The 25,046-nt window shown below is 46.7% G+C and overlaps 1 protein-coding gene across 1 annotated transcript; it reads left to right on the top strand.

Annotated features, from left to right (window-relative positions):
* The first annotated feature begins 641 nt into the window (after nt 1-641).
* Mturn (maturin, neural progenitor differentiation regulator homolog) lies at nt 642-24,581 on the top strand. The gene is made up of 3 exons (XM_004839484.4): nt 642-1,191; nt 8,459-8,581; nt 19,526-24,581. The coding sequence occupies exons 1-3, from the start codon at nt 1,030-1,032 to the stop codon at nt 19,634-19,636; spliced, it is 396 nt and encodes a 131-aa protein (XP_004839541.1). The 5' UTR covers nt 642-1,029; the 3' UTR covers nt 19,637-24,581.
* The last annotated feature ends 465 nt before the right edge of the window (nt 24,582-25,046 follow it).

Genomic DNA, 25,046 nt, shown 5'->3' with positions numbered 1-25,046 from the left:
TCCAAGGTTGTGTCTAATGCATTTTCTGCAGCCCAGAGACGCCCATCGGGGTACCTGGCAGCCAGTGACCATCCAACGCGTGCAATGCTTGGGCAGTGTGCGCCTGTTTTATCTTAGACTGTCTCTTTTTCCAAATCAACAGCTGACCATTTCAGATTATGCCATGTGAATTCAAGGTGAAGAATATTAAAGCTAGTCAGATGAAGCTCATTTGTAAGAAGTACTCTGCTTTATTTAAAGCAAAAAAAAAAATCTTAGTTTCCAAATGATGTTCTACAAACGCACTAAAGGGAGACATTGGTTTACGTTAATCAGAGGCTAGCACTTTGGTTTCTGCAAGTACAGCTCCTTTTTTCTTACATGTTCTCAGCTCTTTCACCACTAGCCTCATACAGGATCCAAGTTACCTGCAGTTCTGTGGGCGCTCCGAGCATCTAAATCGAGGGCCAGAAGACGCTCTCCAGGCTCCAACTCCACAAGGACGCTCACAGGGCGCTACGAGAGAGCCGCTTCCCTGGGACCTGCGGAGCCGCGGAGGCCGGGCCTGCGCTGTGACGTCACCGGGCTCGCGGGCCGCGGCGCGGACTCGGGCTCCGCAGATTGGCCAGGACCCGTGACGTCACGACCCGGGGCGGGGCCGCGCCGGCGAGGGCCCCGGGATGCTCGGGGTTCTGTGTCAAATCTAGCGGTGAGAGAAGGGGACGGGGAAAGCAGTCTCCAGCCAGGGAGCCGCCTCCACCCGCGCACCGCCCTTCGTGCCGCCCCGCGCCCCGGCCCCGCCGCGCCAGCCTCGCGGGCGGCCAGAGGGGCCAGGGGAGGAGCCGCGGGCGCGGGGCCGCGCTGTCCCCGGCCCCCGCCCGTCCGCCCCCTCGCCCGCGCTCCACAACGCGGGTAAACAGTCCCCGCTGGCCAGGCCTCCACCCGGGGGAGCGCGGCCGCCGCCCGGCCCGACTGCCGCCCGCACGCCGAGGAGGGCGCCGCGGAGGCGGAGGCGCAGGCGGAGGGGCGCGGGCACGGCGCGGCGCGGCAATGGATTTCCAGCAGCTGGCGGACGCTGCGGAGCAATGGTGCTCCAACACGCCCTTCGAGCTCATCGCCACCGAGGACACCGAGCGCAGGATGGATTTCTACGCCGACCCCGGCGTCTCCTTCTACGTGCTCTGTCCGGACAACGGCTGCGGCGACAGTTTTGTGAGTGCGGGGAGGGACGCGGCGCTGGCGGAGGGTGCGCGCAGAGCCCGGGGGCGCCGGACGGGGGTGGGGGCGTGACAGCCCCGTCGGGGAAGCCCCGGGCCGGGTGGTTGGCGGGCAGCGGGCAGGGCGCCGCAGGGACCCGCGAGCCGGCCTAGGGCGGGAGGTGTGGCGTCCTCCCGAGTCCACCCCTCCGCACCCCGCGGACGCGGATTCGGAAACGCCACCCCGTGGTCGCCGCGCGGTGCCCGGCTTGGCGCACCCTGGGGTGGTCCCGCGTCTCCCCGACTAGGCTGGGCGCTCGGACCCTCCCTCAGCTTCCGAAGTCCGGAGCGTCCTACACCAGGTGTCCGGTCCGGGCGAGGAAGCCTGTGCGCTTTCCGGGGCGTAGACACAGCTCCTGAAATTGCCCCTCGCGCCTCTCCGTGTTATGCCTTGTGCGGTCTGTTTGGACACAAAGCCTCTGTCCACCTTAGCGATGCCCGATTTCCTGGACCTTCTTTGCGGAATTACACCCTGGATCTCAAAAACGCACGCGCGCGTGCGCATACATCACACACACACACACACACACACACACACGCACACACAACGTGGGCACACCCATCCCCCTTCCCCTTGCTCCCAGAGCTCCTCTCTGAGCCGCGCGCGATGTGTGTGTGGCCGGAGCAGGTTCCGTCCAGCCTGGAGCCGGCTGCGGCCGTGCTGGAGTCTTTTGGCTTTCCCCGAAGGGGGGCAGGGGCGGGGGACCTGGAACTGTAGTGTCCAAACCTTCGACTTTGCATCCTGTTTCCACTTGGGGTCTTGGAGCTGACAGTTTAGGAAGGGGATGTGGACGGCAGGGGAGTTGGGGTTGGAGATGAGACCAGACGAGGTTGGCACTCCATAAAGGGTTTGTAAGCACGGGGAATAAATAATGGTCCCCAAATGTAAGATGGAGTCTGCTGTGGACTCAGGTTACCGTGTGGTCGCCAGCCTGAGCCTGGAGCAGGCCCTGCTGCTGCCCCTGCAGACTGAGGCAGCACGGCACCACACGAGGCTTGGTCTGGCACGGCTTCTCTGGTGGGGGTGTGACAAAGCCGGGCCGCTGTCCAGGGGCCATGCACCCTGCCACCCACGGCAAGTTCCTAAGAGTGAAGAGACCTTCCTTGGACCGGAAAGGGGAAGGCTTGTTGGCCAGTAAAGGCTGCCCTTCCCACCACGCCACCTCTGGGTGGGTGGGAGGAGAGCCCACCCGGGCCCAACCCTGAGACACTAGAAGAGGAATGGCTTTGGGTGATGGCCAGATTTGAGTTCTAGCTGTGTGACTGTGGCCAAATGCCTTCCCTAGAGTGCAATTTCCACATCCACAAAATGAGTTTAATAATAACAGTGCCCTGCTAATCGTGTAGATAAAGCACCTCAGGGTCCATTATGCACAGCAAGGGCCCCACAAATTTGGGATTCCAAGACCTGGTGTTGCCCAGAGTTCAGAGCTTACCTCTAAGAGGCTTAGTTTTCTCACCTGTAAAATGGGGGTTTCTAAGTAAGTTACTTGTGCTGAACAAATAAGCTGTTAATGCATGTAAGTACAGGTTAATTGTGCATAAAATAAGCAAAGAAGGGTTGTTATTGGGAGGAATGGGGGATCATTAAAGAGATGCACTCCATTTTGAAAGTGTGACTGAGCCCCAGGGAACTAGTGTAAAAGGCAGCAAGGTGCAGCTAATTAAATGTTAGAGTACGACCAGGAGTCCCTTCTGGCTTCTGGCTGCTCTGGCCTGTCAGAGTCCTTCCCCCTCCTTCCTTTGCAAAGAGGACGAGAGTTGCTCATGATTCCAGATTTTATGGGGTAGGTGCCCCCCACTCTTCTGATGGGACCACAGGGGACATAGCCCAAAAAATGACTCCCCAGGGTGAGCGGGACAGGAAGACAAAGGCTGTTCTCTTGCCTGGAATGTGTATCTCAGACCACCATAGAGAAACCTTGTTTGTAGCAGGCCACCCATATTGGAAGTGTTGGATGGTGATTTAAATATAATAGATAAGGTAAAAGTTGGAAGGAATCGATAAGGAAGATAGAAAATAAGTCCTTGGGCAGACTAGGACTTTTCTCAAAGTTTCTGGAGGTCGTAGTGGATAAGATGCCAACTGTGGCAGTTTTCTTAGGCAAATCTCCCCTTGAATCTGTCCCAGGCTAGGTGTGTCAGGTTTTGTTTGCCTCTAATAAGAGTCCTACCTTGATTCTTTTCCCTTTTCCAAGGAAATCTGTTAGGCATTAGAAGAAATTTGAGTTGAGTGGAATCTTTGTTATTTGGAAGATTTCCTTTGTTACTGACCGTCGAACCCAGGGGCTTCACACTGAGCTACAGACTTGGCCCTTTTGTTTTCTTATTTTGAGACACGGCCTTGCCAAGTCACTAAGTTGGCCAGGCTGGGCTCAAACTTGCATCCTTCTGCCTCAGCCTCTTGAGTAGCTCCGGTTACAGGTGTGTGTCACCATACCCATCAGGATTTCTTTGTCTGGTTTGTTGCTGTTTGAGACAGTTCACACTGTCCTTAACTCGCTGTGTAGCCCAGGCTGTTCTCAAACTCAAAGTGATCCTCCTGCCTCAGCCTCCAAAGTGCTGGGATTATAGACCTGTGCCAGCATGCCTGGCCCATCAGGATTTCTTATCGATAAGATTTACATAGCATCTCTCAATTTACAAAGTATCTACATGTTTTGTCAGTCATTTGACAAACATTTGTTGGGGCCTTATTTTCTGCTGAGTCTAGGCTATCTGGCATAGCCTTCATGGTCCTAGGCCATTTTACCCAGCTAAGAGATTGTGTGGCATGGTGGTCAGGAGCACCGGCTCAGGTCAGACATCTTCTCACTCTGTGCCACAGTTCGACATCTGTCACCTTCCTAGCAGGGTTGTTAGACATCAGGGCTTAAAGTAAGGTTGGTGATCTTAGGGAATGTCTGGCAGGGTTGCTTGAAAATAGTGCCTAACTTGTACTAAACCCGCAGTACCCAGTAGTCCCTCTGGGTGTTGTTGTCCATCTAATTGCTCAAGCCAAAAACCTAAGGAACATCCTTAATGCCACCCTTTACCCTTCCCTGCATCTGGGTCTTAAAAATTCTGCTAGAATCCCCTTCGGAATACCTGCAGTGTCCACTCCCATGCTGTCACGGTCCAAGCCACTGCCATTTTTCATCTTCTGTTCTAAACTTAAGATCTTTATCCCCACCCTTAGCCAGTCTCCACCTAGCAGTCACTTTGGAGCTATTTAAAATATAATCTTGACCTATATAAAACTTAAAATATAGATAGAGGGGGTGGTGATTGTCAGGTCACCAGCATTCCTCTCCTTACCTAAGTGTACTTCCCATCATTATTGCCATACAATCCAAGCCTTTGCCCTTGACTTCAACCCTATACCCAATCTGACTTCATCTTGACCATTCTCTCCCCATTGCTCACACTGGCATTTCTGGTTCTCTCACAGTTAAGCTCATTCCTGCCTCAGGGCCTTTGCACTTGCTGTTCTCTTTGTCCAGAACACTCTTGCCCCACCTGTTTACATAGCTGGCTCCTTTATGCCATTCAGGCCTAGGAAAAGTCTTCCTGACTCCACCTCTCTCACCTTAGCCTTTTCTATTTTTTGTATAGTGCTCATCAGACTGTGAGTCTTTTTCATTGTTCGCTTGTTTTCTGCCTCTACTAGACTGTAAGCTCCATGGAGCAGAGACCTTGTCTGTTTTATTACTGTATCCCAGCACCTTGAACAGTGTCAGATAAGTGATAGATGCTCAGTACATTTTTGTGAGAATGAATGAATAAATGAATGAGTGATCTGTGACAGTCTAGTGAGGAAGACAATTGAAAAGTATAAGAATACAGCTTTGAAAAAGAACAACTACTACTTGATTGTTCATCTCACTCTGTATGAGACGCTATTCTAGGCACTTTGCATATATGAGCTCTTTGGATGGGGACCCTGGGGTGGGCCCAGCCATCCATGTTTAACGGCCCACAGGCGATTCACATCCACACTAACACTGGAGACCTTTGCTCTCCTCCACGACTGAGGCCTCTCCGTGATGACTCCTGTCACCCTGTGAGGTGTACACTGTGCCTTTGCTCCAGCTGCCCTGTTGGAAAGTCAGCGCATTCTGGACCTAGATCCAAGTTGGCCAGGGTATGACACAGGTTCTCTGACTTCTGCTTCTTTTTTCCCTCTTATCTTTTTTCTGGCCTATGTGGCATTTGGTTATACATGCTTGAAGTTACTGTGGCCATGCCTTGTGGCCGAGGACTCTGGGTCTTCAAGTGCCTGTTTCTCTTTGACTGAGGTTAGACTCCAAATCCTGCTTTCAGGAGCCTCAGCCCTGCCCTGGACTGTTTCCCACCAGAGCAATTGTCCTCCCTCAGCCCTCTTCCTAGTGATGTTCCCGAGGAGCCAGTCTGCTTTATCTGTGGGCGCTGACGGGAGGCAGTGCTGCTTTCTTTTTGTGGGCTGCCGAGAAAACTGTAGTGCCTAGCAAGTGGCCAGACCCTTGTATATTGCTCTGTTTGTCCTCTTCTCAGTCTTGGTTTTACCTTATTTCCTTCTATTGTTTTTCTTTTGTCCTTTTTTTCCCCACTGAAGACAATTTTCAGTTTATCTTGTCTTATATACTATGATTCTTTGCGAGCTACCTTGATTAATTTTAGAAAGAAGTAGTTAAAATAACTACTTGTTGTGAGATATGATAGATACACAACAGTTAACAGGTGGTAAATGGTGTCTTTCAAGTGGCCATGCCCACCTGGGTCTCTCTGACTCAAGTGTCATGTCCCCTGCTTTATCATGTGGACAGGAATTCAAACACAGAAGACCAAGAAAACTGGGAATCCAGAGGGAGGTAGACAGCCAAATAAAGGAAGTTTAGGCAGAAACACTTTAGTGACTATTTAATCTCCCTTCTCCAACAAATACTGAAAAATGAACAGTTCCAAGAGTAATGGAAATTGTGGCATGAACAATCTTCATGAGATTAGAGATGCCTAGAAAAACTAAACGGATCCCAGGAGGGTTGTGGATGTGTTGCAGATCTGTCATTAAGTGAGCACTCTCCTGTTTACATTGTACTTAAAGGCCAAATGTACTTTTAAAAAGTAAGACTACAAGTATTTCATAAATCTACCCATTTCTGAATTAACCGCCACCCAGTTGCCCTGGACAGTATTCAGAGAGAAGTCACACTGCGTGTCTGATTTACTCACTGGGTGACCTTAGCCATGTGGCAGGTGGGAGCCCAGCTCGCCATTTGTCTCCTCATCTTCCTGCAAGTGTGAAAGGGAAAAGAAGGCACTGTGTCCACCACTTACTGAGGGTGTACTACCTGCCAGCCTGGCACCCAGCCAAGCACCAAATAAACTTTTAACTCTAATCATCACAGTAAGTCGCAGGAGGGCAGGCTTAAAGTTGTGTGCTTCTAGTTGTTAATTCCATCTTTAACGTAGTTAATGTAGTTAATAATTTGAGATAAGCTGAAACTTACAAAAATTGAGTATGAAAACGGACACTAAGCAGAATTTATTAAAGTAGGGCTTTGTTGTTCTTGCTGAATCTCCATTAAGAATAAAGTGAGATAATGGGTATAAAAGTACTTTGTACTGTTAGACTTTTGTGCAGTGTGAGAGACTATTATATAGTGACATTTCAATGCCTCAGCAGCTTTAAAGGTCTCTGATTAATAACGAAGAGTTCTAAAGCTAGAGGACCCCAGCCATTGGTTTCATCAGGTCGAGGAAAACGTGCTGGAGAAGTCTGCTGGAATTAGAGCAGCAGATGTCAGAAAAGGACCTTTACAGAATGAACTAGGTGATTGGGGTATGAAGATGGCACTTTAGCACCTTGTTACCCGCACTTGGATCTGAGCAATATTTTAAATCTATGGTTCTACTTCTTGGAAATCCTGCAGTGAAAAGGAACGCAATGAAATGTGCTCATTGAGTGACAGGCATAAGACTTTCTAGGGCATTGTGCTGATCATTTGTATGAATGGAAGGGAGTCAGCATGCACTTGACATGGACCATTTCTCCAAATAGATCTTGTCTCCTGCTGCCTAGCCCATGTTTCTTACTCTAGTCTGCCAGATGTTTTTCCCTCTCCCAGGCCTCAGCACTGTTTCACCAGTGTTGAACTGTCATCAGTTGGTGCCCTCAAGACAGGTCTATGGATACTCTACTACCCTGTAGCCAGGTGCTCCATCTCGTTCACCTTTGTAGAGCCTAGACTTCTGTTTTCAGATCTTAAGCCTGTTTCTTGGGCTTATTCCAGATCCTTGAACATTATGGAAGAGCCTTACCTCCTCTTAAAGATGTGCTGAAACAGATATTCTCATATGGCAAAAAAAAAAAAAAACACCCCAAAAACCTTAACCAGCCTTAAGAACAAAATAAAACTGAAAACCTCTCTGCATATGTTATGTGCTTTAGTGGTGCTTGGATAGACTACCCTCTTAAAGCATAGTGAAAGAAGGAAAGCTTTTAGAAAGCCCTTGTTTCCCAGTAACTTAGTGAGGACTTTGCATTTTTTTCTAAGTTCATTTTATTCTGAATTAAATTTACCACCACCTCCACTCACAGGCTGATTTGGGTAAAGAACGTCTTGTTCCAAGTTCATGGTTGTCTGTGCTTAATCCTGCACCCAAAATCCTGAAGGATTTTGAAGGCAAAGAGCCTGGTTTCTCCTCTCTCCTATTTTAAAAATATCCTTAGCCTACTGGAGAAGGTGAGCAGTAAAACCATGGGTGAGGAATAACTGCCTGCTGCCGTCTTTACTACCTGTGAGCAGATGGCAAATGGAGCAGGTGAGAATAGGAACCACAGTTCTGGGGTGGGATGGAGCTCTGTGAATTGGACATTTTCTGATCCACTTCCATGCAAACAATAAAAAATGAGGCCAGTAATACAATGGCGCATGCCTGTAACCTCAGTGACTTGGGAAGCTGAGGCAGAGGAGGATCCTGAGTTTGAGGCTAGCTTGAGCATTTAATGAGACGTTGTCTCAAAATAAAAAATTAAAAGGCCTAGGACTGTAGCTAAGTGGTAAAGCAATTGCCTAGCATTTGTGAGTCCCTGGGTTTCATCCCCAGCACTGAAGGAAAACAAAGGTATGGATTTGACTCTGGAATGGAGGCTGTCTTCAAATTCATGTAATTCTTTAAAAGTCTGTGCGTCGTTCTGTGACTTTCACCGAGGGTGATGACCTGTGTTTCTGTTTTCTCTCCGCCCTGACACGGGCGCACAGCACGTGTGGAGTGAGAGCGAGGACTGCCTGCCTTTCTTGCAGCTAGCACAGGACTACATCTCCTCCTGCGGCAAGAAGACGCTCCATGAAGTCTTGGAAAAAGTCTTCAAGTCCTTCAGACCTGTAGGTGCCTGCTTGTTTTCTGCAGTGATTGTGTTTTAAATCAAGAGGATGGTGGGGCAAACGTAGGCAAAGCCCCTGATGACTAACTGTTTTTCTTCTGTCTGCCCTCTGTGTAAAGATAGCACCCAGGGTAGGGAGGCTGAGGGTGGGAGGAGGGAGAGGGACGGGATGTGACACAGCTGTTTGTTGCAGGGATGATGCTTATTTCTAGCATCACTTGAGTTCAGTTGAGAATCCCTGATGGGGTAGGAAGCACACAGATCCTTTATGAGACAATGGAGTATTCTGTAGAGTTAACACTCCGGAGCTGAGAAGCCTGCTTTGGGAAGGTAGTACCTCCATGCTTATAGGCATGGAGAAGGAAGAAATTGGATACTGTTTCTGTCCCTTTCTTTTTTTACCAAGTCTCTTGTACAGAGCTTGCTTTTTTCCTCTCTGCGTCTTGGGATTTAGAAATTTTTCTGAGGCTAGCTGACAGCCTGGTGTTCCCGCTAGCAGACAAACATGGGAAATGCGTACTCAACCCTATTTTGAAAATTTCTACTTTCCTTCTCTCTTTGTTGGAAGATAAAGTCAGATTGCTGACGTCATAATGTTCCCCCCACTTTCAGTTTTCTTCCCACTGGACCTGCTGCACACGTTTGCTGTAGAATTTCTGTTTATTTTCCCAGTCACTTTTAATGCTGTCAGCTTCTCTGCTGAAATTGTCAAGCTTGTCTTTTAGCTCTTTGAACACAGTAAGCCTGGTCGCATAAGAGAAAAGCGCCTATGTCTGACATTCCAGCATCTCAAGGACTGTCGGTCTGATTGTCGTCTTTTGTGTCTGCTGGTTCTCACTCCTGGTGTTTTGTTTCTTTGTGTGTTGGGTATCTTTCTGTACAGGTTAGTGTATTTGAAAGTGTGTGCATAGGACTAACTGGTGGCCTAAGATGACATCACCATCCTCCAGAAAAGATTGTTCTTAGTTCCTGCCCAGACTTGGGAGCCTGTCAGTTTGAGACTACCTTCAGTTGAAGGCTTGTGCTTCTCCAAATGTTCCACATGATGAAAAAGCCAGCCTGCAGACCTAGTTTTGTCAAGTTCATCCTCATCCTAGGAGTGTGGGCCTTTGGGGGTCTCAGTTTAAAGTGGGGACAGTCTGCTCCCCTGGGCTTTAGGAGCACACACCCCTGCCCTAGCTCTTAGAGTAGGCTGAGAATACAGTAAAGCTTCTAGCTGTGTCTTCCAGGACTGCAGAAGCCCTTGGAATCAAAGCAGCTATTTGCATTGGACTTACCTCTCCAGGTTCTAATTCTGAAGTATATGTATCTAAGAAGGTACTTTGCATACTTAATTGTATATGACATTTTCCCCCTGATTTAGCTGTTCTCAGTGGAAGAATTGGTCCCAGTCACTTAGTCCACCATTATAAGAAGTGGAATTTCAATGGCTTTAGTCACATTCTCTGATTTGTATCACTCATCCAACCAGTTCATATTGGCGTTGTTACTTTTCTAATGTGGCTCATTCATAAATGTTTGATTTTAAACTACGTGCCTGTCCCATCTTCAGTCGTTCGGTGAACACACTTACTAGGCACTTGGCACCATGTACTGCTCAACCAAACAGGTGAACATGTTAGATCTCACAGAGCTTACGTTCTAGTTGGAAGAGACAAGATACACAAGTACAGCATATAATGTATCACTGATAAGTGTAGCAGAAGAAAGAAAGAAATCAGAGAGTAAGAAGTATTAGGGGTCCTGAGATTTTTAATTAGGTTTCACTGAGAAGATAACATTGGAGTAGAAATGTGAAGTCAGGAGTGAGCCATGTAGAGAGAGAGCAGTCTAGGTAGAGAGAACAGAAGGTCTGAAGGCCTTGGTGTGGGAGAACACCTGTGTCCCAGGGATAGAAGCTGCCAGCAGCAAGAGGAGGTGCAGTATAGTGAGAGATGAATTCAGGGGACCAGGACCTTGCAGTTGTAGAAGGAGTTGGCTTTAATTCAGGAGCAGTGGGGAACTATGGAAAAGGTTAGTGCAGGAGGGGACGTGATCTGACTTGGTGTTCTGAGTGGCTCCCTTTGATAATTGTGTTGCAAATAGGTGGAGAATGGAAGAGAGGAGCCAGTGCAGAGGCCAGTGCTGTTCTTCAGGTGGACATGATGGTGGTTTGGACATAGGAGAGGTGGAATAGAGAGGCTGGATTCTGGAGATGCCTTGAAAGTAGACACACCCAGCTGTACTTGCTGGTGGATTGCAGTGAGGATTGAAAAAAAGAGGGAAGACAAGGATGACACCTCCATTTCTTGCCTGAGAGCAGTGGAAAGAATTGCACAGACATTGACTGATAGAAGGAAGGCTACAAGAGGAAAGGTTTGAGTATAAATACCAGCTGAGCTCAGTTTTGGACATGTCAGTGTTTGAAATTCCTACTAAATATCCCAATTAAGTTAGGTTAAAAAAAAAATCTTAACTAGAGGAAAGTATCAGTCAGCAAACAGTATTCACTTAGCAGCTGGTTCCCCGCCAGGAGTTCCTTAGCCTGCCCACCGGTTTTCTCTGGATGTCATTGGCGCTGGCAAGCAAAGCCTGTGCACTGTTGGTTTGCCTGGGGAAGGCAGGCTCCTGCAGAGTTCGTTTTGCTCTTTTCCTTTACCAAGTGTATTGTATTTCAGCAATCAGGCAGATTTAAGAAGAAAAAAATGCAGTCTAAAAAAGAAAGATCCATAGGTGTATAGCTGAAAGTAGTTGGGTTGATTGAGTATTTTTCTTCAGATTGACCTATGTGTGTCTTGGAGATAGGCTGGATTGTCTGGTGCTGGGCTTCCAGGTTTCACTAGCAAAATGGAGCCCTACATTGCGCCCAAGGTGTGGAGGCCTTGAGCAGTTGTGGTGCCCCCTGTGGTGGGGAAGCTTAATAAGCTGGTGACTCTTGGCTGGGCCTCTTTGCCCTGAAGGAAAGCTGGTGGGAGGGCCCCTCTCTGTGTTAGTGTAGAGCAGGTGCTTGTGGCTTTGGTTTCTCTTCCACAGGATGCATCCCAGATTGAATGGAAAGCAATGTCAGATCAGAGAGAAAACTTACCTGCTCTGTCTCCATTGAATAGTGCTCTTTGTCCCATGATGCTGTCTGTGTTTCATAGAAGTGAACTTTGTGTTTCTGAAATAAGACAGGAGGATTTGCTGCTGTTGTCATAGTTGAAAGTCGTTATTAGGCGCTTACCTCAATGTTACGGGGGCTGGAGCAGGTAAGACCAGCACAGTACTTCCTGGAACTTGGTAGTCATTGGGTCAGTTTGGGCAGTTGCCACTCTGTCCAGCAGTGCACCGCCCAGAAGGAAAACGCTCACCTGTCTCGTAAATCCTGAGCCCTAATGCCCTGCTTTCCCATGGTCACCCCCTTGCCAGCCTCTGCCCTGTGCATCTCTCCAGAGAGGTGGAGACCTGTCTGTTGATAGACTTCTGCTGCCTGGTGGGGCCTTCCTCAGTCAGGCCTGTGTACTTGACCTTGCTGAAGCTCAGGCATTCTGATTCCAAGGATGGAAGAGCAGAATCTTCCTTCTGAATCAGGCCTTCCTCAGTCATCTGCTTGTAAGGCCGAAGCCACGGCCATGCTAACTAATACCCATGTCCATTGATAGCTACACCTCCAAGACCAGAGGTAGTGAACCTATGGCAGCTGTTTGTATCATTGAAAGCTCTAAAAGGTTCACCATCACTGTCCTAGACTGTACACTGCACCCCTTTCCCTGCCTGCCTGCCCCCACAGAAATAATCAGTACCACCCTTCCCTAAGAAATCTATTGTTGGATTTGAAAAGAAGTACAAGTTATTATTATTTTTCTTTTAACCATCCTACTCCTTTTATTTTTCTTATACTTCATCATATTTCAACACAACATGAAAGGGGCAGGCACAGCATCCCCAGTCCTTGTCCTCAGGGAGCTGAGCAGGTCTGGGAGAGCCACCAACATGGGGAGGCCCAGGTACAGGCCAAGCATGGCTTTGGTCCAGGCGTTCTGTGAGCGGGACAAGTGACACAGTCCCACTCCCCACTCAGTTTATTCCACTTGGAGGGAGTATTTCTGCGGGGAGGTTTTGCGCAAGTATGTATTGGATGTTGCTTGTGGTCTTTTTGCCAAGTCATGTGGGATCAGGATCCAGCAATGATGAAGGACTCAGGCCTGTAGCTGCTCAGGTTCAAATCTCCGTTCTGCCACTTGCTGGCTGTGGGGCTTAGACAAGTTACTTAACCTCCTTGTCTCTCCATGTCTTCACTTGTAAACTTAGGAAACTAATGATGACAGTCACCTTTGGTGTGCTGTGAAGATTAAACAACACAGATTTTGTCAGGTACTCAGTGTAGCACACCAGGCATGGTAAGCACTAAATAAATGTCAGCATTGATGTGGATGGGTTGAAGACACTGGGCAGAATACTGTTGGGAAGTGAGCAGGACTTAGTAGAGTTTTTATGGAAACCTTACATTTTTGGTGGACAAAGAAAACAATTTGCTAAGTGATTTCAACACATGCTTAACAGAGGCCTCTGGCTAAGATGAAGGATTTTAAAGAGACATTGGAGGGTAAGGCAGGCACTGTTGATAGGAGAACAGTGGGCAGTCATTGATAACCTAATCTATTCAACGCACGCTCTTAGCTTCGAAGACTCCCAAGGAGGATGCTCCTGCCCCCCACTGTAAGCATTAACCAGAGAGCTTCAAGTTTATGGATGATTTTTCTTTTCTTTTCTATATTTTCTAAGATCATCACATAATCAGAAGATACATTGCACTCTTTAAAAGCTGTATCATGTATAGTGTGTTAGAAGAGCTAGGATGTCAGAGAGAAAGTGCATTGAGGAGCCTGGTGGGATCTTGCAGAGGTTCCACTGCAGACATGTTCAGAGCGTGAGTGGAGCTGGCCCAGAGAAAGTCCAGGAAGGGCCCAGCCTGAGTTCCTCAGCTCAGAGTCCTCAGAAATGTGCCTGGTGGGGGAAGGTAAATTGGTGACCCTGTGCTCCCATGCTGTGGCCTCTTGCAGGTTGCTAGCCTTAGTGTTCCCATGTTTAAAATCCACTGTCCTGTGGATTCATGGGGAACTTTGGACTGAGACTCAGAACACAAAGGACTGTCACAGTGCAGCCTCCCCGCCAAGGCCGGTCTCGGTTTCTGGCTCATGGATGGTGTTCGTTGGCAGAAGCTGACAGTGTTCCATCCTGGAGTGACTCCATCCCAAGCCACTCCGGGGTCTCCTACCTCACCACAGAGGATCACTCAGAGAAGTCTGATTCTTGCCTACTCATTTCCTCTTGCCCTGGCACAACATGTCCCAGTGATACATGGATGTAGATGACAGTGCCACACAGGCTTTTGCCATCACCAGGCAGGCATTGCGCCCAGTAATGGCTTCAGAAACGCCCATGAGTAACTCCGGTGCATGTGAATTGGACAGTCACTAAGCTCTACATTTTTCTTACTTAAGGGGCCCTCAGTTGTCAGTTGGTGGCTGTCACTGATTGAGTTAGATAATGAAACAGTAGTTACGGGTGTCAATAGTGGTGATCATGCCATTTATTTTTTGCTCAATGTTTTCATATCTTTTATTTAGTGATGACTCCTGACAAATAAACAGTTCACAAGAGAAGAGAAGGCCTACTTTTTCCCATTTTGCTCCCAAACTCTTTATCTTTGCCCTTTCACATCATCCCTATGTTGTATGAGTGTGATCAGGAACCACTGCTTTCCTGGTGTGTCATCCTCCTCCCCCTTCCTTGTGTGCTGTGGATGTGAGGGTCCTGAGGCCTCCTGTGAAAAGTCTCTTGTGCTGCTTTGCTTGATGGTTCAGTGAGAGCCCAGCCTGGAGTTAGGTCCTGTGGGTCCTGAGGCTTCTCACTCTCAGTGGCCCAGTTCCTCTCCCTGGGATTGCTGTGTGACTCTCTCTTCCCTCTCTCAGGGAACAGAGATGCTCCTGCCAGGAAAATCCCCAATTCCAGCTCCCCGAGGTGAACAAGACTGGTGTTTTGGGGTTGCCAACACTGAGTGGCTAGAGAAGCAGGGGTGACTCCCTGTGGGAAGATCCTCTGTGCTCAGAACAGTCTGATTCTTGATTCCACTCCTGCTCTCTGCTTAAGAGCCTGAGAAGGATCTACCAGAGCGGAGCTGCCCCAGTAATCAGGAAAATCTGATTGCAAAAGAAGATGGAGACATGGGGAATTGAATGAATGACACTGGGTGTGGAGAAATTTAATTTTTCATGGCCTTGGTTTTCTGTCCATGTTATAAATACTCAAATCTGTTGTTTTTAGCAAAAACAGTAGCTCCTGAAAGTATGAGAATATCTACTACTCTTGCCCATTTTCCTCCTACACCCATCCTAACCAGCTCCCTCTTTTTCTCTTGTATCAAGAAGACAGACTGACTGGCCAGGATTCCTTCATGGGTTTCTTTGTACCACCCGCACTACCGTGGATGGTTAAGATAAATGGTGTCATTCCCCCAGAGTCCTCGGGATGTGGTTGGCAGTGTCTGTCACCTGGGACCTTGTTAGAAATGCAGAGTCAGGTTCCCTCTGAGACCCTCAAGTCAGGAGATTCTGTGTAAGTAAACTTCTGTGAGAATCACACATACAGCAAATGCTGCTTCAAGGGAGCCTTTGGAAGCCACAGGCGGGACCTGTGAGACCCCAGGCACGTATATTTGTACCTCAGCCCCAGCCGATGGGCTGTGCTCTCCAGGGTGCACCTCATGGTCTCCCCTTTTATACAGACACTCACCCACAGTGCCAGCTGCAAATGGCCTTGTGGTTCACACCATTGTCCAGAGAACCTAAGCTAGTCTCACAGATAACTGTGCTTTCTGGGCCTAAATGACTTTATTTCTTAGGTGTCAGTAGCTCTTTCAAGTATGGCCCTTCGTGTGTTGTTGTGTGACTCTAGGTTACTTCAAGAAAGCTTTGCGGCCCCAGGAAATGCTGACACTTTTGTCCAGAGTGAGCAGAAACTTCTATTTTCTTAGTCAATTGAAAGAATTCACTGAAATAGGAATGAATAGTTGTAACTGTCAGGAATAATTTAAATACACCAGGCACTTCAGCTTTTTTGGCCTGTTTTTTTCTTCATATAAGAATTTGTTGGTGTGGTGGAAGCAAGGACTCCAGGATCCTTCCAGGCTGTCTTCCTGTCTCTTATGAGTCTTCTTGACCGTGTAAGACGTGGCTCCAGAAGTTAAATTTACAGCCAGACATGCTTGTACACACCTGTAATCTCAGCACTCTGGGAGGCTGGCAGGAGGATCACAAGTTTGAGTCCAGTCTGGGCAATTTAGTGACTTAGGGAGACGCTGTCTCAAAAGAAAAAGAAAAAAGGATGGGGATATAGCTCAGTACAAAGGCCCTGGGTCCAATTCCCAGTAACCCCCACCCCACGATTTTCCCACCATAGATGGGAATGGGACACAGGTGGAAATACAATGCTAGATTGGCTCTGTATGATGTTCTTGGAGTCCCAGGGAAATTCTGCTTCTGCTATTTTTCCAGTCTATATGTGCTTCCAGACTGTAAATCTGCTCATAAATGTAAACATTAACACTGAACATTTTTTTTTTGGTACCGGGGATCGATCTTGGGTCTTTGCACTTGCGCAGCAGGGGGCGAAACCACTGAGCTAAATCCCCGGCCCAGCACTGAACATTTTTAAAACCTATTTTTCCTTGTAGAATAGGCACAACATTGACAGACAGGCATCTCTAGGGCAGCCTGGTGGTTAGGTGTGGAAAGTCTGCAGTCAGATTGCACAGGTTTAAATATTGCCTCTGTTCTTACCTGTAAAGAGAGATGTAATAGCAACTTCCCCACAGAAAGTAAGTTGATAATATTAACTATTATCATGACATCTGGAGCATAAAGAAATTGTCTCGCTCAGTGGAAGGCTGAATGGAAGCCTGGGAATCAAAGGAAGAGGCTGATGGAGTGAGATTCACCTCTTCTCACTTAGTAGAGTGCCTCATTCACAACATGGGGCATCCAGGAGCCAGCACAGCTGGAGAGAGACAGAGAGCCCTTGTGGAGGCTGGCTACTGAGGCAGGAGGGACTCCCTGAGCGGTCAGTCTTGGCTATGGGAAGCAAGGTGACCTAACTAGACGCATGTCTGTGAGGCTGGGCAGTTTGCAGACTGTGGTGCAAACTTTCTCCTTTGAGCTCCAAAGTTCCTCTGTGAAGTAGAACAAGTGTCATGGTTCCTCCTTAATAGAGGAGGGTGCTGAGGCTCAGGAGAGGTCATAGCTTAGCAGAACAAGTCCCAACTAACTAGAGCCATAGTGTTGGAACTCCAGGTCCAGAGTCTTTTTCTCCTCGCTTCTCAAGGGATCTACAGACCCTGCAGCAGAAGGTCAGTGAAGACCACTCCCCCCTGCCCCAACGCACAGGGAGAGAGCAGCTCTAGAAAGAGCAGTCAGTCAGAAAGCTTCTGGCCAGAGGGAAAGCCGCCCTGTGGCTAGTACTCCAACCCTTAACTGTGGTATATGGGTAAGAGAGAGAGGAAGAAGGGAAGGGAGGTAGTAATGGCCTCATTGTCCCTTGAATGAGGCACGCTAAGCTGAGAGAGAGAGACAGACAGACAGATATGGCTTGAGTCAGTGGGAATCACCTATCCCCTAGGTATGCTCTGAAGAAGAATCATTGGTGATGTGTCTGTTTAGGACAAGGATGGCAAATACGTAGATGCATGCCTCACCTGTGCCCCTCTTATCCATGACAATCACTGCTGCCTGACCTTGATGTTTCCCACCCCGATTTCTGAACCTAGGACTCCATGCAGCCCTACCAGTCAGATCCATGAAGTGAGAGGAAACCTGTTGACCAAACCTCATTATTGGCATCCCTTCAGGACAGAGAACAGTGAGAGTTACTGGTGAATTTGTGTCTTTTGGTGTTTAGATGGTTCTGGAGTTCCTGGTGGTGGCAGCAGTGTTTCTGGTTTACCAGCTGCTTAAACTATCTCATTTGACAGACACTTCCATTGTGCTGTGTTCTACAGCAGCCCTTCAAATGAAATTGACCACCGTAATAGCAGTGAATGGCCCTCATTGTGACCAGCCATCTTTTCTCTCACATTAGAGGCAAATTCTCTCTTTTATTCCATCCACTAAAGTCTGGAAGGGAGACAATGATAAGAAAAAGGAGCTTCTCTTTCCTCCCAAACACACAAGGCCAGACTACCCTGTCCGATGGCCAAGACATGCTTTTCTGCCCTCTGCTCCCAGCTGACAGTATCTCTGAGCTCTGAGGGTGCAGCACACATCTGCAGTTGGCTGTCGTGCATAAGATGACCAGTACTGCCCCACAGATGCTTTTGTCCTGAGTGTGTTCCCAGGGCTTTGTTAGACCTGTGAGAGTTGTTGCTCTAAGACTTGAGAGTTATGGTACTATTGATTAGACCCTGTTTACTCTTTCCCCATTGGAGCAGTTGGGGGACAATAGGGAGGCAATGCAAAGGCTTGTGTTTAGGGTTGTAATGCATTTAGCATCTGGGTAATTAGAGCCACTGAGTGAAATTGATCAGTGCAGCCCCCTTGTATAAAAATTATTTGGCCACTAGCAGCTGGTTATCACTGATAAGCCCAGGAGCCCTGAAGGCTGCAGCTTCCTGCCTGTTCTAGTGCTCATATTGAGCAGGCCTAGCAAATGACTCGGCTTCTAACCAAAGACCATCAGTGCCTTTAAAAAATGCTTAGCGTGAGTTTACTGTTAATTTCCCTGATCATAATTATAGAGCATTTGGAGAATACAAAACAGTAAAAAAGGAATAATATCCACAACCCCACAATCTACAAAAAAAAATGCAAACTCTTGACATTTGGATTATATTTCATTGAAGTCTGTGTGTGTGTGTGTTTGGTGCTGGGGGCTGAACTGAATCCCTCATGCTTATTGGACAAATAATCTACCATGGAGCCTTATCCCCAGCCCTTTTTAAATTTTATTTTGAGACAGAATCTTGCTGAATTTCCCCTGCTGACCTCAAACTTGTGATCCTTTTGTTCTACTGTGCCTAGCTTCTATGTATAAATTTTAAGAAAATCTGTGTCATAGGGAAAATGCAGTTTAACTGTGCTCTTTTTTGCACTTATTTACCTATGTGTTATATGACTAGTTTTTAAATGCCATTTTAAGTAGATATATATGATTCTGTTACTGATGCACCATAATTTATTTAACCATTTGCTGTTGAACACTTTAGTTGTTTCAACATTTTTATATAACCAGGTGTAGAGGCACATGCCTATAATCCTAGCACTTGGGAGGCTGGGTCAGGAAGACTGCCACAACTTTGAGGCCAGCTTGAACAATATAGTCAACTTAAGGCCAACCCAAACTACATAGCAAGGCCCTGTCTCAGAAAAACAAAAAATAAAATAAACATTTTAATAAATGTATTCTTCATAATAGCAGCATATTTTTAGGGGAGAAAATAAGTAGGAGATAGATTCTTGACCTGTTTTCGCTGTGGTACTAGTGATGGAAACCAGGATCTTTAAACTGAGGTATAGCCTTGTTTTATTTTTATTTTGAGACAGCGTCTCAGTAAATTGCCCAGGTTGAGCTTGATCTTTTGGTCAGTTCCTCCCTTAGCCTCCCAGAGGACTAGGGTTACAGGAAATGATAGTAGCACATCCCACTGCTCATCACACACTCCCACCAGCATCCCAGATGAGTGTGGGTGCACAGAATCGTATCCCTGGGCCAATGCAATATGTGGCTCTATGCTTTGACACTTAGAAATAGAGATTCTCAGGCTCCCCAATAGAAAGTTTATAAGAACAGTGGTAAGAGTAATTGAGTCTCTTGGGAAATCGTAGCTGCTGTGTTAAAGCCTGTGAGGTGCCTTGGAATTTGGATGTGATGCCTCTTGTCTTCCTGCCTGTAGTCCAGCTCATGCTCACAGCTGTTTCTTGTTCTTTCCTTGTAGTTACTGGGGCTTCCGGATGCAGATGATGATGCATTTGAAGAGTACAGTGCGGATGTGGAAGAGGAGGAGCCCGAGGCAGACCACCCCCAAATGGGGGTCAGTCAGCAGTAAAACTTCGAGGGCGCCTCTGGAGGAGAGTGAGCCCTGCAGTACCCTTGGTGGGGTCGTGTGCTCTTGGGTTAGCATTTGCATTAGCACCTCAAAACAGGACGTCTGGCTCCCAACATCCAAATTCAGATGAAATACCTTTTTCATGACCACAAAATATCTGTGATGAGCTTTGCTCCGAAATGACCTGAATTTCAGTCCCACTTCAGTGGGTTTTCTATGGAGTTGTCTTGTGGTAGCCTTTGCCACTTTGAATCTAGAGTCCATTTTGTGGCTGCCTATTCTCTCTTGAGTTTATGTTAGAGAGTTAACATTCCCTGATTGGAATGTAGAGAACTCTGAATGTATTAAGGATGTGTTTTGAGTCCTCACAGGTGACCTTGCTGAGGAAAACCATGGCGGAGAGGAAATGCAGTCTGCACTTTTTATGTATCCTTAAGTGTCCGTAAGTGAAAGGTTTTACTTATAAAGCACGAGTTTTAATATCTAGTCGTTCACCTGCACAAGTACAAAGGCAAGGGCAGAAGAGGAGAATCACTTAGCTTTGGATTAAGAGGGGAAGAGAGGCAGAGAAGACATGAGAGTATCGCCATTAGTACCTGCGTACGTAGCAGCTGGTTCCTGAATAGGTGTAAATGTTACTTCCTTCTTCAGTTGTTTGAAAATATGCTAATTCCAAAGCTACTTTTAAAGTCTAGTAGTGGAAGATATAAATGGGGTGAAAGACATAAATTATTGACTTCTTTCAGCTATTTATAAAGCGTCCTACATATGAAATCAAACATTTACCTTTTCTCTTTCTAATGAGGTGGAAACTTGTTAAATTGTGAAAACATCTACAATCCAAGTAAGTGCCACTTAGATTGTGAAGCCATAGATAAATTTAATAGGAAAATAAACCAGGATTAAAAAATTTTAAATGCAACAGAATTCTCCTTTACTTTCTTAATCTTTTATTCTTTAAAAATGAAAAGTCAAGAAAAGGCTCCTGTTATTTAGTTAAAGTTATAGTCAAGTACTATTAAGGGACCTAATGGCAGTGAATTCTTAGAGTGCCATGAAAGTAGGAATATTAATCATGGGGTAGCTGGGTTGAAAGGGGGCATTTTAATAATCAAGATACTCAGACAACTCATGGAGACAATTGCTGTTATTTAGCCAACAGATATTTACGGGTACATCCTTTGCAACACTTACTTTCTTGGACCTTTTCATATCTTTGATTCTAATACCTAAGGATGTGGTGCCTCCTTTATAGCACTCAACTATTCCTAGCATCTGGGTTGGGGATGTCTTAATCATGCACACTGGTGCCCATTAAGTCATCAGCATTTTGAATTTTAAAAAAAGAAAAACCAGGAGTAGCTGAAGCCACAGAACTCATGGGAGTCTTGTATATCTTCCAGGCATGTCGATGTAAACCTGATTGTCTCAGCATTTTCTGTTTGAGTGGTGCTGTGGGGAGTTCAGCTGTTCGTGGTCAACTAGTGTACTACAGTCTTAAGTCCTTGGGTGAAATAACACAGTGGTTTCCATCTGTGCTTTAGTACCCATATTTTCTTCTTTGCTTGGAAAACATGAGCAGTTAATTTCAAGTTAAATGAATTTCTTTCAAGTAGCCTATTAGCAAAACCCAGTTTGGGGTGAGTGGGTCCCACCTTTTGCAGCCCTGCCTGTGCTCCCACTGGCTCTGCTCTCCAGCAGAGAAGGCTGAGCTCTTCAGTCTGTCGCTATTGCCCAGTTTGGTAACCTCCGTTTTTACACAATAGGATGCAGGAATGCCTTCCGCAACAGAAATGAAGCTCTGCTACCTTGCATTCTAAGGTAAACTGGAATTTTATACATAGAAGCTTCAAATCTAAATTTACATATGTTTGGAAATGGAATGGACATTAATATAAAATATATTTTACTAAAAAAGTATTTAGACATTATCCAGTACATTTCGGTATTATCATGTTAATGTTCTCTGTATAACAACGGAGTTGAGGTAGACTGGGCCATTCAATGGGCTGATGAAAATTCCAGGCTTTGTTCCACCGCAGGGGTAAGAGACAACAACCCTGGATGAGACTTATTTTCCATGGCAGAACCCCAAAGGTATTAGCAAATCTGATTGTTTCCTTTCAAACTTCCTTTTCTTTAATGGTGTGCCCAGTTCTCCCAATGCTCCTGTTGATGTGCACACGTGCACACACACATGGTCACTCACCCACATCTACTACACTGTGGCTACTCTTTCTGGAGCTCTGAACCAAGACCAACTCATGAGGTCAGAGAGATTGGCAGCCTGTAGGTTATTTTGGAAATTGTTCCTGAACTGAAACAAGTTCATGACCTTTCCCAAAGGTCCAGACCAGAGTCACTTACCAGGAGGCAGAGATAGTATGGGAGAAACATCTACTGGAACAGGAAGGACAGCTGTGTCCTAGCCTTGACTCTGCCACTGTCTCCATGCCCATGATGAGTCACTTAACTAGAATCAGTCAGGGCCCTTTGCTCTTCCGGAATTAAATGCTCCTTCTGTGGCTGCCTTAGGAAGTATATGGGCAGAGGAGTAACAGTCACCGACAGTTAGGGCCAGGAGAAGGAAATATGTTTGGAATCTTGCCAAAGATCCTGTCTTTAGGATGACGGCCACCAAGCCACCTTAGAATATGTTGGCCTGTGAGCATCCAACCCCAGAGTCTGCACTGGGCCCAATCAGTGCAGCTAATGAGAGCCTGTCCCTAACAGGAGAAGGTACCTAAGAAGATGTATTTGTCTTGACTGTCCCTGCCCCATTTGCAGAAGGTAGAGCTTTTCTTGGTCCCCTGACAGTGGGGGCTTTTTGGTATGGTAAACATTTAACTCGGGTCGGGGGCATGTGCATGAGACTAGTTGGAAAAGAGTAAAAGATGAATACTTTGACTTTTTTGTCCTGTCATTCAGGAGAAAGAGAGAGTGAAAGTAAAGTCAGTGAGCAAATGGGTGAGTGTGTGTATGAGAGAGAATGAGGTGTTGTTGATCGATGGCTTGTTGGTCACTGGCCAGCTGTGAAATCTGAACTCAAGCTTGTGATCACAGTACAAAGCCAGGGTCGTTGGTGTGACTGAGCCACGGAGACACTCTTCTTATGGCTGCCTGGCTCCTTCACTCTGCCCGGTGATCGTGTCATGCAGGCTTCAGGGAATTAGTGAATTGCAGAGCCAGGGAGAGAGGCAAAGCCCCATGTGGTGCCTGGTCCTGCCATGAGTTCCGCTACACAGAGGCTCCATGTCTGTTGCCCAGGCTCACAGCAACACATGGTACATTTTATTTTTCCCTAACCAAAACACAGAAAGTCCATTATACAGGATGGTTCTCTTTGTGTCCTGGTGCCAGAATTGGGTTTCTAGTGTACTTAAGTGAAAGCCTCTCTCCTCTAGTAGTGGCCAGCATTGTTTGTGTATAAATAGAAACTCTTCTCTAGCATAATACATGTCTTTGGATATTGTTTCCATTTTATGAGAGCACAGAGTGTATGGTCCTAGGAGAGCTGACCCCAGAGTGTCACTGTAAAATGTATATTTTAGGAACCTACTTTGCATGTTAAAATTTATAGGTTGGAAAACTGGCACAAATCTGATTTCCCATAGTGAGGGGATGTCAGAATAGACAGGATTTAATTTGAGTGTAAGGAGAAGAACTGGGGCAGGGGGAGAGTTAGGTCTCAAAGTCATATCTGACTTGTGAAAAACAAAAACAAAAACCAGTCATCAGTCACCATATAACTGGTTGCATGGCTCTTTAGGGACCTTCCTTCCTCAAAGAGACTTGAGTGTTGAGAGGATGTTGGCATGGGTTTATGGCTTTAAAAACAGCCCCCAGCGAAGGACACAGCAGGTGTCCTGCACATCTGGTGGGACTCCGTTCCTTCGGGAACCCAGCTGCCAGCCAGAGAAGCCTGTCTTTCAGGAGAGCTGGCAGATTGAGGAGGGGCCATGGTCAGGATGCGAGGGGCAGGCCCACCTGCTCCACCTATTCCCGAGTTGCAGAAAGAGCACAAAGAAAACTGCAGTTGGGGGGGGTAGATCGCTTCTTCTCAAGGGTGAGCCAACTCCAAAGAGATGCTGTTGCTGGTTGCTTCCTCTTTAGAGAAGCCTAAGATTTTTTTTCTTTTGCATTAAAAAATAATCCTCTTTCATAAAGACCCACTCAGTTATCTTGGCCTTCTGATAACAGGTATGACACAACAAGCTGATGTCTTTTAGATTTTATAAAGAATAATTCTAAAACTTGCCAGAATGCCTGTAGCCTGTAGTCTCTATGGCAGTGAACATTTCATGTTAAAAACCCCATTTATAGCAAAAAAAGTTAAAAGTGTGTCCCAGACCACATAAAAATGAACATTTAGTTTGCTCAGAACTATGTTCAAGTTGTTCGGTACTAGAGAGGATGCTGGCACTGTTTTTGGTAAACTGCCTTTCCCTGGTTTTTTTGTTTTGTTTTTGTTTCTCAAGATTCATTTTCTTACCAGGTACTATAAAGATGCAGAGCAGCACTCTGTACACCAAATGTCAGCTTCTTAGAGGAGGAAGTAGATCTTCAGTGACAGACCAATCTGACACGATCTAGATCCATCCCTGATCTGTGAATGAGAGGCAAAATGTAGCTAAGAGAAAGAAAGAAGGAATGGGGTTATGGTTTGTTTTTTGCTTTGTTGTTGTTGTTGTTTTAGGCAAGAAGTGTTTCGTGTAGGGTGTGTGTTCTTTCTTTGCCTTCATATTTCCTTTGAAACAAATCTCTTGTAAATTACAAAACTGTGAAATGGGTTGCCAAAAACTGTTGCCCTTTGTTAGATGCCTCGAACCCTGTGAATCCTCTCTTGCACCCTATCCCCATCTGTTCCCTCCTCCCTCCCCGGGAGAGCAGGATCTCATCCAATGCTGTAATTACCATCCGCTTGCTATTAAAGAGCCTTCCAAACCCTGGTGGTATTTGCCTCATGTTTACTCTCTCCACAAAGTTTGGTCCTGCAGGACACCTATGTGCCTTGTAAATACCCAGCCAGGACCATCGGCAGGGGTTGGGCAGGAGACCTGGAGTGGGGGCAAGGCAGGAGGTCAGCACCTCGAACACTGACACAGATTCAAAGGTTAATGATTTGTGAGTTTTGAGGGCCATTCATGTATGTATCCTGATGCCATAGCTGGTGTTGAGTAATTTTCCACTCCTCCTTTGTACTTTAGTTTTGTATAAGAGGACTTATTTTTCCTAACCCAGTTAGGAATCTTTTGTGGTGCAATTAGAAGACTCTATCCTGTGGGCATCCTGTGATGACATGACGCCATTACTTTACTCTTTTTCCTCCCAGTTGTTGTAACTCACTGCACAATGGCCTTTAAATAATAAATCTGAAAGTTGGTGGTGAGTTCCACTGTTTGATTAAGAG

This window comes from Heterocephalus glaber, unplaced genomic scaffold (assembly GCF_053883595.1).
Source record: "Heterocephalus glaber isolate CG9 unplaced genomic scaffold, H.glaber_assembly_v1.0 deba00000676, whole genome shotgun sequence".
Taxonomy (NCBI): domain Eukaryota; kingdom Metazoa; phylum Chordata; class Mammalia; order Rodentia; family Bathyergidae; genus Heterocephalus; species Heterocephalus glaber.
Note: the sequence above shows the minus strand (reverse complement) of the source record. Positions and strands in the feature narration are given on the sequence as shown.